We start from the raw sequence: 18,789 nt of genomic DNA on the forward strand, positions 1-18,789 counted from the left end.
TGAAGAATAGTATGAAGAGCTTGCCCTTAGAAAGTTAGTAGTGTGGTCTCTCTGAATAGTGTGCATAGACTTGGGTACTAATGACTGTGTATGGCAGGAGCTTTGCCTTTATTCAAATGAGTCCCTTACCTCACTTTTAAAACTTTTGTATTCTTTCCCAACTTTTTCAGGTATAATTTCAATGTGGAATATTTGCTGGGTAATTTAAGAAAAAGGAGAGGCAAACAATTAAAAACCAACAATGTGGGGCGCCTGGGTGGCTCAGTGGGTTAAAGCCTGCCTTCAGCTCAGGTCATGATCCTGGGGTCCTGGGATCAAGCCCCATATCGGTCTCTCTGCTCAGCAGGGAGCCTGCTTCCTCCTCTCTGCCTGTCTCTCCACCTACTTGTAATCTCTGTCTGTCAAATAAATAAATAAAATCTTAAAAAATAAAAATAAAAATAAAAACCAACAATGACCTCAGTTATTTCTTTTCTTGCTTGTTCAGATTATCAGTAAAGATAATAAATATTTCAAAAAATAGTTTTCATTATTGACTTAAATGTTATAGATACAGATATATAAGTATCACACACACACATAATCATACTTAGTGTTTTGGCCCAGCCCTCCCCCATGCTTGGACTTTACCGTATGATCTCCCAAAGACAACAGCAAGTCATGTTATCATCTCATTTTTATAAATACAGATTAACTAGGGATGTGAGAGGTAGGATGAATTGCTCAAACTTTAACAAAATCAATATTATTTATGAGACTTGACTGCTAGGCTATTAACCTTCAGGTCTTGCTTTAAGATGTTTCTGGCATGTGGATGTGCTACAGAGAGCAATACTCCTAGGAAAATCAGATACATCTTGGATATCCTATTTCCAGTTTAAGCATGAGAAAGTTGACTTAATTTTTTGAATATTAATTCCCTCATTTGTAAGTCAGGAATAATAACTAAACCATGGTTCCTGGTTAAATGATATATTCAAACACCAAATACATAGTACCCATTGAGTGTTCTTTTCTTCTAAAGTTTTGTTTTGTTTTGTTTTGTTTTTTTAATTTGAGAGAGAGAGCATGCAGCAGAGGGAGAAGGAGAAGGAGGCTCCACGCTGAGCAGGGAGCCAGATGCAGGGCTCAATTCCAGGACCCCAGGACCACAACCTGAACCAAAGGCAGACGCTTAACCGACTGAGGCAGGCACCCCAGTTCTTTTCTTCTAATTTCACTTTCTAGTATCAGTCTTTGATAGTTTAAAAGCTCTTCCCAGGAATGTAGGCATTGAGTATTGAAGCTAACACTTCGCCTTCTACTATGTGAATATAAAAAGTATAAGGTAATTCCTACTTTGATTTTATTTTTCTACACTTTAGTCCTGTTTTTAAATATTTACTGATTATTTCATATGTAGAAGTTTCCTCTCAACAATATAAGTATTTTGAAAGCTAAAGGGCCATGTCTTTGTATTTTTATATATCTCTCATTGCACTCATCAAATTGTATACTCATAGTATTGATTACCTTGCTAGTGGAAAAAGAGTGCTGGATTGGTGGTCCTGACTATATCACTATCTTTGGTAACTATGCTGGGTATTTTTGGTTTACCCCTCCAAATCCACTCTTTTCTTTGTTCTATAAACTGAATGCAGCAACATAAAAGTTATTATACACTATTACCAAGTAGGATTTATACTAGGAATGCAATGCTAGTTTAACATCAGAAGTCAAACACCACATTGATGGAATAAGCCGTAAAAATCACACAAACTACTCAACACAGAAAAAGCATTTGACAAAATTCGACATTGTTTCATAATAAAAACACTCAGCAAACTTGGAATAGAGGGAACTTCCTCACCCTCAAAAGGAATATCTGCAACAAAACAAAAACACACAACTAACATCATACTTAATATTTTACTTAAAATAAGAAATAAGGGGCGCCTGGGTGGCTCAGTGGTTGAGCGACTGCCTTCGGCTCAGGTCATGATCCTGGAGTCCCTGGATCGAGTCCTGCATCAGGCTCCCTGCTCAGCAGGGAGTCTCCTTCTCCTTTTGACCTGTCCCCTCTCCTGCTCTCTCGCTCTCTCTCTCTCTCTCTCTCTCTCTCAAGTAAATAAGTAAAACAAAACAACAAAAAAAAGGAAATAAGATGTTCACGTTCACCATTCCTATTTAACATTGTACAGAAGGTTCTGGTGAGGGCTATTAGACAAGAAAAAGAAATAAAAAGCATACAGATTGGACAGGGAGGCAAAACACTGTTTTTAGTGACATGATCTTGTATGTAGATAATTCTAAGAGGTAAAAAAAAACACAAAAAGTTAAATTTGAGTTCAAGTTTGCAGGATATGAAGTCAATATACAAAATCAGTTGTAGGATCTCGGTTGTGAGCTCGAGCCCCAAGATGGTCCTTGCACTGGGTGTAAAGATTGACTCTCTCCCTCTACCCCTCCTCCCCCTCTCCCTAGCTTAAAAACAAAACAACAAAAATCCCGTATTTGTAAATTGGAAGACAATATTGTTAAGATAGGAAATACTCTCCAATTGGTCTACAAATTCAGTGCAATCTCTCAAAATTCCAACTGTGTTTTTTGCAGAGATTAACAAGCTGATCCTAAAATTTATCTGGAAATACAAGAGACCCAGAGTAATCAATCTTGTAAAAGAAGAGTAAAGTTGGAAGACTTACATTTTAAAACCTACTACAAAGCTGCAGTAATTAAGATACTGTGGTACAGACATAAAGATGAATATATAACTTAATGCAATAGAATTGAGAGTCCAGGAATAAACTCTTACAGTCAGTAGATTCTTGACAAGGGTGCCAAAATAATTCACTGGTGAAAGGTCTTTTTAACAAATGGTGATGGGACAACTGGATATCCACATGCAAAAGAATGAAGTTGGACCTTACTTCACATCAAGTACCAGAATTAACTCAAATGCATCATAGACCTAAATAAAAGAACTAAAACATAAAACTCTGAGAAAGAAACAGGAGTAAATCTTTGTGACCTTGGGTTAGGCAGAGTACAAATGACATAAAAGCACAAATGACATAAGAAAAAAAAATGGGTAAATTGGACTTTATCAAAATTGAAAACTTATGCTTAAAGGATAACATCAAGAAAGTGAAAAGATGGGGCGCCTGGGATGGCTCAGTCAGTTAAACGTCTGCCTTCAGCTCAGGTCATGATCCTGGGCTCCTGGGATCAAGCCCTGCATTGCGCTCCCTGCTTGGCGGGAAGCTTGCTTCTCCTTCTCCCTCTCCCTCTACTTGTGTTCTCTTTCTCACTGTGTCTCTCTCTGTCAAATAAGTAAATAAAATCTTTTTTTTTAAAAAAGTGAAAAGGGGCACCTGGGTGGCTCAGGTCATGATCCCAGGGTCCTGGGATTGAGCCCCACATCGGGCGCTCTGCTCAGCAGGGAGCCTGCTTCCCCCTCTCCCCCTCTTCCTGCCTCTCTGCCTACTTGTGATCTCTGTCAAATAAATAAATAAAATCTTAAAAAAAAAAGTGAAAAGACAACCCACAGAATGGGAGAAAATGTTTGCAAATCGTATCTGATAGAGGGCTTATCCACAATATTAAAAAAATACTTACAGTTCAACAATAAGACAACCCAATTTTAAAATGGACAAAGGGTTTGTATAAACATTTCACCAAAGAAAGCACACAGTTGACCAACAAACAAGTACATGACAAGATGCACAGTGTCATTAATCTTTAGGGAAATCCAAATCAAAACCCCAATGAGAGACCACTTTACACCCGCGAGAATGACTATAATGGAAAAGACTGACCATACCAAGTGTTGGCAAGCATGTGAAGCAACTAGAACTTTCATATACTGCTGGTGGGAATGCAAAATGATGAAGCTGCTTTGTAGAATAGTCTGGGGGTTTCTTGAAATGTTAAACATAGAGTTTCCATATGTCACAGCAATTCTATGCGTAGGTATATACCCAAGAGAATTGAAAATAAGTTCACACAAAAAGTTGTATCCAAATGTTCATGAGCACCATCATTCATCTTCTAGAATTAGAGCATAACCCTTTTGCCATCCTTAATGACAAATCAGTGAAAGACCACCAATACTAAAACCATGAGGTAAAAGGCTGAGTAGGAGCTGAAGATTCCATAGATTATTTGCTACTCACATAAGTGGGCACTTAACGTTATAATGGAGCTATCTGGTGGTCATCAACTTAATCCAGTGAACAGACAATAATACTAGCAGGGGAGAGTGTAGTACTGAAAGAATTTGAGAGGGGAAGAGGTCATCCAGAGTGCACAACCTATGTTAGGAATGACAGTTTGGAGGCCTCCAATGTGCCTCAAGGAAGAGCCCGACTACTTGCAAAGCAGCTGTGACAAAGTGAGGTTAGCCGCTGATGAAGCAAGAGTGAACTACAAACACCAGCAGCTCCTAGAGTGGCTTGGAATTTTCCAACTTTCGCGTTGGAAAGTCCCATTGCTTGGGGATCTCCTCATTGCCAGGCAAACTGGGAAAGTTCAGTCACCCTATCAGCTCAGTAAAATTACCTTTGCCTCTTTCCTTCAGTCCTCACATCCCAGCCCCAATCCTGGAAATTAGATGGCAAGGAATTCAATAACAAGGAAAAAATGATAAAAGGAATGACTCTCTCTCCCTGGCAGTCACTGAAGTCATCGAGCCAAGAAAATGGTGGCTTTAAAATGAATGCGAGATTGTTTTGTGGGCGATGATAATGTTCCAAAATTGATTACACTGAAGTAGCATAACCATTGAATTGTACGCTTTAAGTGGGTGAATTGCATATAATTTATAACTCAGTAAAGCTGTCTTTTTTAAATGTGAGTTTCAGATTCGAGTAACTTATTTTAATGCCTGAAGAAGACCCAAAAGCTGTAGGATCTGCCTGAGATGTGGTCAAGGGCAGGGAGAGAGGTTTTATACAGTATGATTGAGGGAAACGGTGGAAACAAAATATTTCTTGTTCGTTTTCTGTTCAGTTTGCATCTTGATAAGCTGGCTACACTAAATTGAATGGCTTCCTGTACCTGCCACCAAAAGTTGTGGCCAAGACACCTGAGGAATACACATTCCATCTTCCTGTATAGATGCTAAGTTTCATCCTTGGGTAAAAGTACAGAAATTACATATTTGGATTGTGTTGCTCTGATCCCTCATAGAATTTTTTTTTTAATTTCAAACCATGTTGGAATTATGCCACTGGTCTATATTGGAGATGTGATAGAAAACAGTTGTATAAAATATTCATATAGGTGTGTTATTGAGGCCCTGGAGGAGACTTTTTTCTCTGTGTTAGTCTGAAGAGTAGTTGGGCTTCTAAACAAATAATTTGTTCATATTTTATGTATATGGAATCATGTCACTATCAAGACATTATTTTCTTGTCTGCCTAACTCTTCCTTTCTGAAGCTACCCTGGAAAGACGATACTTTCCTGGTGGGATTGCCAATCCTACAGTTTCACCTCCCCTGCACGTGGGAGAAGGCACATGACCCAGTCTGGCCAGTGGAATGAATGCCTCATTTTTTTGTCCACATGATTGATCCAGACAGAACACAAGGGCCATTCAGAATCTTACCAAGGATTTTTTCTGGAGCTCTGAGAAAAGAGATGTTCTCCTTACTTTAGGATTATGGGCTGTAACAACCCTGTAAGCCTAGAGCTTTTGTAGTCATCTTTGCCATCAAGTTTGAAAATGAAACTAACACAGAGGTCAATGTCCTGAGGACATTGTTCGACTCTCTGGACCATCTGTGCCTAAAGATAGTTCCATTGATGGTCTTTTCTATTAGATGAGCAAATACATTTCCTTTTTTAAAAAATAACAGTTTGATTTGGATCTAACACTTGTAAGCAAAAGAGTTATAGCTAATACGGTTACTAAGTACATTTTTCTCCTTTAATCTACATGTAGGAACCTCAGAGTTAAATTTGCATCCCACCTATAGCAAGTGGACAAGATAGTATTGAATGAATTTTGTGCAACGTGTTTGTCCTTTGTTTCATCTTTTTCTATCCTTTTTTCTTCATTCATATATTTTATCTTGTTATATTTTATGTATGTCATTTCTCTCTGTGTTTACATACTTTGAAGTAGTCCGTTATTGTTTCTGTGAAGATAAGGCGTTTATAAAGCCATCCTATTTGGAGATCTTTCAACCCACTCACAAGGGTCCATTCACATGATGCCAAAGAGATAGCCCTTCCATTTTTATAGATCAAAGGGAAACAGTTGCCTGTCATGTCAAAAGTCATTATTATGAGAATGGCAGATTTTATTTATTTAGCCTCTGTCCAGCACTGTAACTCCTGTTCTATAGATGCAGCCTCAACAGTAAAAGAATTTAAAGTTGACATTATACGATTGAAATCATACATTTTTCCTTTAAATAAAATACGAGCCTCTTCAAACTCTTTTTGCAAACCACTTGGTAGCCCTTCTCAAATATGTCCCCAAATGATAAGTAAGAAAGCCAAGTGTGAATAAGAGCACTCTCCCAAAATTGCTACATGTATATGTGGACATACGTAAACACACAGAGAAATGCATTTTACAGTCTTACAGTAGACTTAAAGGTATTTATCCAGCAAATTTTCTTGGGCCCACTAATTTGGCCCTCTTCATGCTCTCAATTCACAGAACTGCCAATAACGGTAATAGTCCAATCATAAATTACAAGAATGCATTTGGTATTATGAATTTAAACAACTTCATAGTAAGAAGGCCAACATATGTTAGTACTTTCTCTTACCTTGATAAGAATAACTTCAGATTTTTCTTATCAACAGTTTCTTTTGATCAACAGATTGCTTTGGTGCTATTTTCAGGGAGCCAGTGTTCTACAGAATTCAACATCTTATATATATTTTCACTTGTTTCCTTCAGTCCTCAAGTTCTCCTGAAAGCAACCTTAACAATTCCTTGTATATACTTCCAGAAATTTTTATAATTTACTTGTATTTAATTGCTGGTAAAACTATGTGATTTCCTGTGTGATAATTACTATTTTTGTCAGATATATTTCCTGTTTGATTGCTTTCATATTAATATTTGTTTTATAAAATTCTCTTGAAAATTAAAAAAAAAAAGTGATATAAACATTTCTGTATGTTTGGGTATCACCCCCCGCCCCAGGACTCAGAAGAGTATTTTTCTCTCTACCATATATCTTTTTATGCCAGTCCATTTTTTTCTGTTGTCTTATGGCCTACCAAGAATGTACGTTATGACAACTAATGAATCATTGAACACTACATCAAAAACTAATGAAGTACTATAAGTGGGGTAATTGAATTTAAATTTAAAAAAAGAGAAAAAAAGAATATACATTATGGGATGATGTGAAATAAAGACCTAAATTAATTACTTCTTTTCTATACTAATATTCTGCTGTCCAAAAAACATTTAACAATTCATCCTATTTCTCTGTAGCTTGTCAAAAGTTAAAAGATTATCCTTTGAATTTACTAGGAACATTTATTCTGTACCATCAGTAACATCTACTATTTTTTAAAGTATATACTGTTTTTTAAAACTATATGAAATTTTTTAGTAGATGACTCTTTTTGGGGAGGCTTTAAGTCTAATTCAATGAGTTCATTCATTACTTAAATCTATTTGCAATTTGTTTATTCTTCTGGAAGAGTTTTGCTATATTTCAGGTTTTAATAATTAAAAGGAGTATAGGTTTATATTAAATGATGGTATTTTAAAAATTAGTGCTAATTTAATCTTCTGTACATCCTATTTGGTCTCTGGTTATTCTAAAAAGATTTTTGGTTTAGCAGTACAAAAATATACAGATTACCTTTCGTGGGAGAATTGGGGAGTAATCATCTTATTACTTTATAATTATAGTTTTTCGTTTTTGCTATAGGAACATGAATTCCTAGACCACATTTTAAAATATGAAGGAAAAAGCAATCTTTTTACTGTTACCACTTAAATACCAGTATCTGTTTTAAAACCTTTCTAAAGTTCATCTGTAATCATTAATTAAAGTATATGACTCTTTGCTTATCTTGAACATTGAACTTTTGCATATATTTCAAAATTATGTAATGTAATCATTTATAGCTTAACATCTACTTACTAAATAAAAATGATACAGCATTTCTCTTTTTTTTTGCCAGGTCATTCTGGTCAAACGTTCTCTCCAACTGAAGTATCTCTATGCAACGAATTTAGTGTACACACCTTGCACCAGTATTAAGGAGGGCACATATTGCATGGAGCACTGTGTGTGGTACATAATCAATGAATCTTGGAACACTGAAAAACTGAAATAAATTAATTAATTTAATTAAATTTTGGAAAAAGAAGAGGAAAAAAAAGAGACGTTTACAGACTATTAAGAAGAGATTCAGGAGAGATCATTTTACATAAGACCAGTAGAGGGAAGGCCAGGATCCAGGTTTCCTGACTGCTTTCCATCCTGCAATAATTCTTAGTACAGTATTTACACATCAATGATAACACGAAAGGAGAGTCCACAGAACACTCGTCTGATAGAATAGGAGCATCCCTGCAAACTTGCATGTATTGACATATGCAGATCACATCTTCAGGGCACTAAGACAGCTTGATTTAAAGAAATCCTACAGTAGGGGCGCCTGGGTGGCTCAGTGGGTTAAAGCCTCTGCCTTTGGCTCAGGTCATGGTCCCAGGGTCCTGGGATCAAGCCCCGCATTGGGCTCTTTGCTCAGTGGGGAGCCTGCTTCCTCCTCTCTCTCTGCCTGTCTCTCTGCCTACTTGTGATCTCTCTCTCTCTCTCTCTCTCTCTGTTAAATAAATAAATTTAAAAAAAAAGAAACCCTACAGTATATCCTCAGGTAAAGGGAATCATCACACTCTTTTTTCTTTGATGGTAAATTGCATATACATTGTATCATAAAATCTTGGAAATCTTCTAGTCAGACCTTCTTGCCAGAACATATATCTTTTTTCCAGTGTTCCCTACCTCATAAAAGGGTAGAAGGACACCTGACAATGTTTCTACTATACAGCTATAGAATATTATTCTTCATAATAATAATAAAAATAATAATACTTTTTTTAACCCTTGTGAACATCAGTTTCCTAATTGGTGAAATTGTAATAAAAGTACCTATCTCATAGCATTATTATAAGGATTAAGGAAGACAAAATTGTTAGTGTCTAACATAGAAATGTATTCATTATTTAAGAGACATATGTGAGGTTGACATATAATAGAGATTCACTACGTGGGAGTTATCTTAATGCCTGTAAGTCACTGATACAAATGTTTAAGGTGCTGAAGTGACTGCGGACCCTCTTGGCATGACAATAAAGCTCTCCCTCAGGTTACATAATTCTGTTCATCTCTTTGAACTACACATTTTGTAGTTGTCCCACAGTTCTTAGCTATTATGTGGTTTCTCAGTCTAATTTCTCATCGCTTTCCAGTTTTAGCATTCTCTATTGAGATCTCCTCAAGCTCAGAGATTCTTTCCTGAGCTTTGTCCATTCTACCAGTAAGCCCATTAAAGGCAATCTTCCTTTCTGTTACAGTGTTTTTTATCTCCGGTATTTCAATTCTTTCTTTAAATTTCTATCTCTGCTTACATTGCCCATCTGCTCTTGTATGTTGTCTATTTCATCCATTAGAGCCTTTAGTATATTAATCATAGTTGTTTTAAATTCCTAGTCTGATCATTGCAACTTCCCTGCCATTTCTGAATCCGGTTCTGGTGCTTGCTCTGTCCTCCAAACCATTTTTTGCCTTTTAGTATGCCTCGTAAACTTTTCTTGATAGATGGACTTGTACTGGGAAAAAGGAACCGCTGAAAATAGGCCTTGAGTGCTGTGGTGGTAAGGTACGGGAGGAGAGGAAGTGTTCTCTGGTCCTCTGATTAGGCTGTTAGTGAGCCTATGCCCCTGGACTGTGAACTTCACAAGGGCTTCCCAGCCCTCTCCCTTAGATGGAACAAGAAGGGTAGAATTAGCTGGATTGGGGTGTTTCTCTTCCCCCAGGTTGGTTAGGCTCTGATGATACCCCAACAGGTTACGTTCTGGTTAAAGAGCATCTCTTGAGAGCAGACCTTGTTAAGAACAGAATGCTCTGGTGTATTTCAAATGGCTTCAGCTCTCCCCCTGCCAGAAACAGGAGATTTTTTTGCCAGTATTCACTGTGAGAACCTCCTAAAGCTCCTGTAGGTAAAACTCACAGAAATGTCTGTAAAGTGGAGCTCCCCTCTGACTGAGTCCCCCTGGGTTGTTTTTTGTTTGTTTGTTTGTTTAATCTTTCAGACTTGACTGAGACTTCAGTTGGTCATTAGGCAGACTGAGTCACCCAGTTCTGATTCGTGAACAGGGTCCAGCAGCAAATGAACACCTCCTTGGAGCAATTCACAGAACTGCTTTCTATTGATTTGATTAAAATATTTGATGAGGGGCACCTGGGTGGTTCAGTGGGTTAAGGCTGCTGCCTTCACTCGGGTCATGATCCCAGGGACCTGAGATCGAGCCCCACATCGGGCTCTCTGCTCAGCAGCAAGCCTGCTTCCCCCTCTCTTTGTCTGCCTCTCTGCCTATCTGTCAAATAAATAAATAAAATCTTAAAAAAATATTTGATGAAAACGAGCTGGAGTTGCTGATGTGCAACCTTGGCAGTGTGGGCATGAATGACTGGGGACAACATTCTATTTATGGGATAGGCTACTGCCCAACCCTCCTGACATTCCGTGGTTCTGGAAGGCTATGCTGCTGATGCTTGCCGAGAAGTGTCTCTGGTTACCACAGTGTGTCACAGGGACATCCCAAGTACCTGTCTATGAATTTGCCTCACCCTTTTATTCCAGTGGTTTTCAGTGGTTCACAACAGAGCAATACTGGAGTTCTGAAAAACTTCCCAGAGTTCACACATGCTTTAACTGCCTTGACTTAGCTCCATATGAAAACTTTGAAGATTTATGAGAAGAATTTCTCACGGCTGTGGAAAATGCACAAAGATTTGAAGAAGTCAATAGTACTCCCTGCCTCGGGGTGCTTGTTTATGGAGTGAGTCCTGCTTGTACTTTTGAGCTTGCCCAATAGACTTGGCAGAGACAATGGCAGAACCATTGCAAGTGTGGCTCCAAGAGCAGAGTCTTCCCCCATGCACTTACCCAAGTTCAGATGTGGGAAGCCTGTCATAGGTCATGTCCCTGCATTTTCTACTACAAATTATCAACTGGATGATGACTACACTAATTATATTTCAGGAGGACTTTGCCTATTTGTGTTGTACTTTTTTTTTTTTAAAGAAAAACACTGATTTATTCTCTTACAGTTTAGGAGGTCCGAAACCTCTACACAATCCAGTGCTGGGGTAAAGAATCCTGAACTATAATTGACCAATTGATAAGAGTCTAAAGTGTCTGATAGTTGTGGAGTCACTGAGAGGTTTTTTTTCTTTTTAAAGCTACTGAAATACTTATTGGCTTTGCCAACAAAAGTACAACACAAGTCGGAATGCCAGGTATTGTGGCAATTATAGTTCAGGATTCTTTACCCCAGCACTGGATTGTGTAGAGGTTTTAGCTCATGGGGTTTTGTTCTATTAAGTTGTAATTCTCTGCATTGGCTTGTCTGTCTTTTCAATCTAGGGGCAGCATTTTGCTGTGTGACCTCACATCTCTTACTGATCCAAGAAGAATTGTTGATTTTTCCGTTTACTCAGCATTTTTCTTGTTAGGATGGAATGGTAACTGCCAAGCTCATTACATGCCGGACCCACCCACTTCTTTTTTCCTTTAATAACATCATATGTTTATTCTGTCCATGTCAGTATATGTCCTATAATCTCAGCATTTGTTCTGATGAATATTTAGATCCTCCACCATCATTTTTTTTGGCTACTCAAAATGTTTTAAGCACAAATGAATGCAATTTCTGCTCATTTAAAAACTTGATTATAATTTCTATCAGTTATTTTGTTCCTCTCATTTGCAATAGACATGGGGGGATTATATTTTATCTATAGAAAATAATTCCACTCACACCATACCACTCATTAAGTCCTCTCTTTGGTCTCAACGAACATTTCCAAGCACAGCCAATTTGCTTTCACAACTACTTGCTAGACAAGCGCAATCAGCAAATCCTCCACCTGCTAGAAAGATAGAGGATTGATGTGGTTGTCAAGGAGTAACTCAGACATTTAGTTAAACGTTTGTGTGCTAGTTTTTTCTTGCTTGAGGAAGATCATCATTACACTATTGGCAACAAACAAAGGCAAAGCCAGGACTTATAAAAAGGAGACAGGAAGGGAGGAAAACACGCAGTCTGGAGAGAGTGAAGGTTTATTCCTGATTAAGCTAATTCGCTGGAGGGCATCACACAGACCGGTATGGAAAGTCTGGTGTGGAGCAGGCCAGCTGGGTCACCAGGGAAAACGATTTCAGATTTTTATGACTTTTCTGAAAAGCCTTTGTTGGAATTTGGCCATGGGGAATGTGTGACCAGTCATCCAATATCTGCCCATGTACCATTAGTATCACTGCTTTAGGTCCGCCAGGTGTGTATTATTTGTTTCTCTCGCCAGAATTTCTCATTTCCCCACTTTGGTCAAAGTGGCTTCCCAAAGAATGGATTCAACCATGAGGATTTCTTTCTTTCTTTCTTTCTTTTTTTTGGGGGGGGGACAATATCAGTTGGATGTCAGCTGGGGATCATGGACATTTGGTCAAACTGGCTTCCCAAATTGAGGACACACCTGGGGGGTTTTTTTTTTTTTTTTTTTTTTTTGGAGACAATATCAGCTGGATGTCAGCTGGGGATCATGGACATACAACATGTAAGCATTCTGATGTTCAACAGTGGAAGCATGTAACAGGTATGAGGATGATCACAAATCCCTAAGAAACATCTTGCATAAAAACCATGTTTTTATCCAGGTTTTATTCATGCTTTTATACATTTATGTGGTAAGTATGATGATGCCATCTGATTACATAAGAATAGTTTAGAATGTGCACATTGAGTAACTGGAAAATGTTGTTTTTGGTAAACAGTAGCCAGTATCCATCCAAATATATCTGGACACCCTAAGGCCTAATTCAATTTTAACACTGTTACAGGAACATAGAAAAGTGTGGGAGTTCATCTTATGCTTATCTTCTCATAAGAAGAGAACTGAGTGAATGTCCTAATAAAAGTTATACATCTTTCAGATGTTAATAATTCACAATATATCCACTGGTACTAGTGAGTAAATGTTACTATCATTCGTGAGTTTAAGTTTAACTATACCTTTGGTATAGTTAACTTTAGGCCAGGCATTAAAGTACACATGAAATATATATGTATATAAGTATACATTAAAGTGTACATTATGCTCTTGTTAATTACTCTCTGTAGGTATAGTCTGTCTATAACCATAGGACAAAGAAGTGTTTTTATGTGTTAGTGACCAAAATGGTTTCACATGATCCCCCAAATGACGGCATTTGCACTTTAATATGTTGGCAAGCATGTGTATGGCTGCTGTTAATTTAGGGTGACCTGATTTTAAAAAAACATTTGCTTTACTAGAGGAGGGAGTAAAGGCGAGTTGTCTAATGGGTATTAGAGTTTCAGTTGGGCAAGATGAACAAGTTCTGGAGATTGGTTGCACAACAATGTGAATATATTTAACACTACTGAACTGTATACTTTTAGGAATGGTAAAATTTATGTCATGTATTTTTTACCACAATACCAATAATTGCTTTAGAATATTATTACATAATGCCTAATAATTATGGAAAAATCAGAAAATATAGACAAGCAAAAACGAAATCCACCCACAATCTTAACAGCTAAGGCTAACACTTCATCGCATTAAATAAATAAATAAATAAGTGTGTGTGTGTATCACACAATATATGCTATTTTAGAACTTGACTTTTTGAAATAAAATCTATACTACTTTTAAGTATATTTTATGTTCTATGTTCTATGTTTTTAAAAGATTGATTGATTTATTCTAGAGAGAGAGAGAGCATGAGCAGGAAGGGCAGAGGGAAAGAGAGAGAGTGAGAATCTCAAGGAGACTCCACGCTGAACATGGAACCCTACAAGGGGCTCAATCCCATGACCCGGAGATCACGACCTGAGCCTAAACCAAAAGTCAGGTGCTTATTCTGACCTCACAAGACTACACCACCCAGGCACCCCTTAAATTCTATGGTCTTAATTTAAAATCCAAAGGAGTAGGATATTTCACATTCCTATAAATTCTAAGGCCTTAAAATGGATGTGAACCTGCATATTTAAGGGTACTTGCCCCTCCAATGATGCTTCTCTTTTTAGGTCATATGTCTTCAAGAGAAGGAATGGGCTTCTCCACTCGCGAATTGTCCGCCAGCTCTGCTGACATTTTTCAGTGTTTCCTTTTATGACCATACAATGAGTCTACCTACCCCTGGGGCTCCTCATTCCTGAATCATGTGTCTCTCTACTGGGATATTGTAAATAAACATCTGAGTCAGGTTAATGAGTAAATTGTTAAGATGAAAGGTCAGGAGACCCGATTTTATTAGGAACATCAGAACATCAGAATGGGAGATAACGCATTGCTGCCTGCAGTCCAGTTTCTCTGAGGAAAAGAGTAAATAAAAAACAAGAGTCAACAGGAGAGTCTTCATTCCACAAGAGCTCCAGGAACCATGCTGGAGAAGTTCTGCAACTCTACATTTTGGGTGAGGAATCATACTTATTTTCACTGTTGACTCTTCTCAGACTCAGAACTAGTAGATTAACCTCAGTTGCTACCATAAGAACTAAAAAAGTTAGATACGCACGTGGTCTAAAGCTCAGAGTTTTTTGGTTTGGGTTTGTTGTTGTTGTTGTTATTTAGGTTTTGGTTTGGGGGGGGGCTTAAGAAAAGATATGTCATAATATCTCCAGAGGATATTCTGTGTGGAAGAGATAATCGATGTATTCTCTACCATATATTTATTGTATCCCAGACTCTCTTCACAGACTAGCTAGCCATAAAATTGTGTTCTCTGAAGAGAAATGGGGAAAAGGCTTCCAGTTTCAACAATGTTAGGAGGGAAAGTTGTTGTTGTGGAGTTTGTGGGGTGGGAGGAAGACCCAAGTTTGAGTCTTGCTGATGTTGAAATGAATATCCACTGGAGACACTTCTAGAGGGACTGGCAGTTAGTGGTATGGTGTGGAAGTTGAGGCCAGGGATACAGATTTGGGCATCATGAGCACTGAGACAATTTTTGAACCATTAGAGGAGAGAATTTCAAGTCAGGGTGAGCAACAGTACCAAATGGCTTAGTGGAATTGAAAATGAAAAGGAACCTAGATTTAGTGATTCTATGTAAGTGTGGTCTGCAAATGCCTAGCATCAGAATCACATAGAGGGCTTGTTAAAATAGTTAAAATATCTTTTTCTGAATTCTAAAGTCAACTAACTTTATGGAGTGATAAGAAGGGTGGGAATGAGATAGCAGAGGAGTTGGTTAACACTTCACATCCTAGAAAGAACCTGGGCCCCAAGGGCCTCAAGGCTGGGACGTGTTTACCACAGGAAGGTGGGGCTTAATGGGGCCAGGATCTTACCAGGCCATCTTTGGGGAATTCTCTCTGGGAATATCTGACAGATCATGTTGGTCAGGGCGCCACAATGTTTGTTTTAAAGAGTCTGTGTGAACAACTGTACAAAAATAACTATAAAAAATATTTATGAGGAGAGAAAAATCTACCCTCACAAGACTCAAGAAATAACTGGTGCTCCCCACCCTCACTTCACAAGACACTTCTATCCATTGCAGAATGTAAAGACTAGTATAGACCTGCTGGGGACGAGCCTTCCTTCTACTGGTGCTCTACAGCTCCTAGGCCCAAGGTCTCCTAAGTTCCAATGACTGTAAGCCCTCTGGCCCAAGGAGGCGAAATGCCATTGTCTGACGAAAGCTTCCAGCTGCCTGCATGTTTGAACATCTGTCAGGGAGCATAATTAGTGCTAGAAACGAAAATAAGAACAAGTTTCTGTATCCCAGGGAACTATTTGAAGAATAGTTTGTCCCTCTTCTTCCCATAACTTGGCAAATGCAGTGGTGAGGTTTACTTAGAGTAGCTGGTGAACGAAAGGTTCATAAAGGTTGCATTGACCCAAAAAGTCACTGTCATTAAATGTTGATTTTGTATCCATGGAGATTAATAGGAAAATGCATCTAGGTAAAGGGTCAGGTTGGCTATGGATATAGAATGGAATTAAAATTGTTTGGGAACAGGGGTGGAAGTGGAGGGTTCTCTCACACGGGTTTTCTGTCTTCAAAAAATGAGAATATTCAATAATCTTTCTGTTTTGGTCCCCCAGAATTCTTCATTCTTGGATAGCCCAGAAGCGGACCTGCCACTTTGTTTTGAGCAAACTGTTCTGGTGTGGATTCCCTTGGGTTTCCTTTGGCTCCTGGCTCCTTGGCAGCTTCTTCATGTATATAGGTCTAAGATCAAGAGATCTCCTATAACCAAACTCTACCTCGCTAAGCAGGTATGGGAACTCCACTATTTTCTAATTACTTGGTACAGGGCAGAGACATTTTTTTTTAATTTTATTTTTTATAAACATATAATATATTTTTATCCCCAGGGGTACAGGTCTGTGAATCACCAGGTTTACACACTTCACAGCACTCACCATAGCACATACCCTCCCCAATGTCCATACTCCCACCCCCCCCAACCCCCCTCCCCCCATTAACCCTCAGTTTGTTTTGTGAGATTAAGAGTCACTTATGGTTTGTCTCCCTCCCAATCCCATCTTGTTTCATTTACTCTTCTCCTACCCCCTTAACCCACCATGTTGCATCTCCTCTCCCTCATATCAGGGAGATCATATGATAGTTGTCTTTCTCCGATTGACTTATTTCGCTAAGCATGATACCCTCTAGTTCCATCCACGTCGTCGCAAATGGCAAGATTTCATTTCTTTTGATGGCTGCATAGTATTCCATTGTGTATATATACCACATCTTCTTTATCCATTCGTCTGTTGATGGACATCTAGGTTCTTTCCATAGTTTGGCTATTGTAGACATTGCTGCTATAAACATTCGGGTGCACGTGCCCCTTCGGATCACTACGTTTGTATCTTTAGGGTAAATACCCAGCAGTGCAATTGCTGGGTCATAGGGTAGTTCTATTTTCAACATTTTGAGGAACCTCCATGCTGTTCTCCAGAGTGGTTGCACCAGCTTGCATTCCCACCAACAGTGTAGGAGGGTTCCCCTTTCTCCACATCCTCACCAGCATCTGTCATTTCCTGACTTGTTAATTTTAGCCATTCTGACTGGTGTGAGGTGGTATCTCATTGTGGTTTTGATTTGTATTTCCCTGATGCCGAGTGATGTGGAGCACTTTTTCATGTGTCTGTTGGCCATCTGGATGTCTTCTTTGCAGAAATGTCTGTTCATGTCCTCTGCCCATTTCTTGATTGGATTATTTGTTCTTTGGGTGTTGAGTTTGCTAAGTTCTTTATAGATTTTGGACAGTAGCCCTTTATCCGATATGTCATTTGCAAATATCTTCTCCCATTCTGTCAGTTGTCTTTTGGTTTTGTTAACTGTTTCCTTTGCTGTGCAAAAGCTTTTGATCTTGATAAAATCCCAATAGTTCATTTTTGCCCTTGCTTCCCTTGCCTTTGGCGATGTTCCTAGGAAGATGTTGCTGCGGCTGAGGTCGAAGAGGTTGCTGCCTGTGTTCTCCTCAAGGATTTTGATGGATTCCTTTCTCACATTGAGATCCTTCATCCATTTTGAGTCTATTTTCGTGTGTGGTGTAAGCAAATGATCCAATTTCATTTTTCTGCATGTGGCTGTCCAATTTTCCCAACACCATTTATTGAAGAGGCTGTCTTTTTTCCATTGGATATTCTTTCCTGCTTTGTCGAAGATTAGTTGACTATAGAGTTGAGGGTCTATTTCTGGGTTTTCTATTCTGTTCCATTGATCTATGTGTCTGTTTTTGTGCCAGTACCATGCTGTCTTGATGATGACAGCTTTCTAATAGAGCTTGAAGTCCGGAATTGTGATGCCACCGACTTTGGCTTTCTTTTTCAATGTTCCTTTGGCTATTCGAGGTCTTTTCTGGTTCCATATAAATTTTAGGATTATTTGTTCCATTTCTTTGAAAAAAATGGATGGTACTTTGATAGGAATTGCATTAAATGTGTAGATTGCTTTAGGTAGCATAGACATTTTCACAATATTTATTCTTCCAATCCAGGAGCATGGAACATTTTTCCATTTCTTTGTGTCTTCCTCAATTTCTTTCATGAGTACTTTATAGTTTTCTGTGTATAGATTCTTAGTCTCTTTGGTTAGATTTATTCTTAGGTATCTTATAGTTTTGGGTGCAATTGTAAATGGGATTGACTCCTTAATTTCTCTTTCTTCTGTCTTGTTGTTGGTGTAGAGAAATGCAACTGATTTCTGTGCATTGATTTTATATCCTGACACTTTACTGAATTCCTGTCCAAGTTCTAGCAGTTTTGGAGTGGAGTCTTTTGGGTTTTCCACATATAGTATCATATCATCTGCGAAGAGTGATAATTTGACTTCTTCTTTGCCAATTTGGATGCCTTTAATTTCCTTTTGTTGTCTGATTGCTGAGGCTAGGAATTCTAATACTATGTTGAATAGCAGTGGTGATAATGGACATCCCTGCCATGTTCCTGACCTTAGAGGAAAAGCTTTCAGTTTTTCTCCATTAAGAATGATATTTGCGGTGGGTTTTTCATAGATGGCTTTGATAATATTGAGGTATGTGCCCTCTATCCCTT

The 18,789-nt window shown here is 38.3% G+C and overlaps 1 protein-coding gene across 1 annotated transcript in view; it reads left to right on the forward strand.

Moving 5' to 3' along the window:
* The first annotated feature begins 14,541 nt into the window (after positions 1-14,541).
* The window catches only part of LOC111144894 (ATP binding cassette subfamily C member 2), a 57,625-nt gene continuing 53,377 nt past the window's right edge, over positions 14,542-18,789 (forward strand). Inside the window, exons 1-2 of the mRNA XM_022499481.1 lie at positions 14,542-14,692; positions 16,327-16,500. Coding sequence (XP_022355189.1) covers positions 14,660-14,692; positions 16,327-16,500 — 207 coding nt within the window. The 5' untranslated portion in view covers positions 14,542-14,659. The remainder of the gene's footprint in view (positions 14,693-16,326; positions 16,501-18,789) is intronic.

The sequence above is a fragment of the Enhydra lutris genome, unplaced genomic scaffold (assembly GCF_002288905.1).
Source record: "Enhydra lutris kenyoni isolate GAN:26980312 unplaced genomic scaffold, ASM228890v2 scaffoldscaffold12, whole genome shotgun sequence".
NCBI classification, from domain to species: Eukaryota; Metazoa; Chordata; class Mammalia; order Carnivora; family Mustelidae; genus Enhydra; species Enhydra lutris.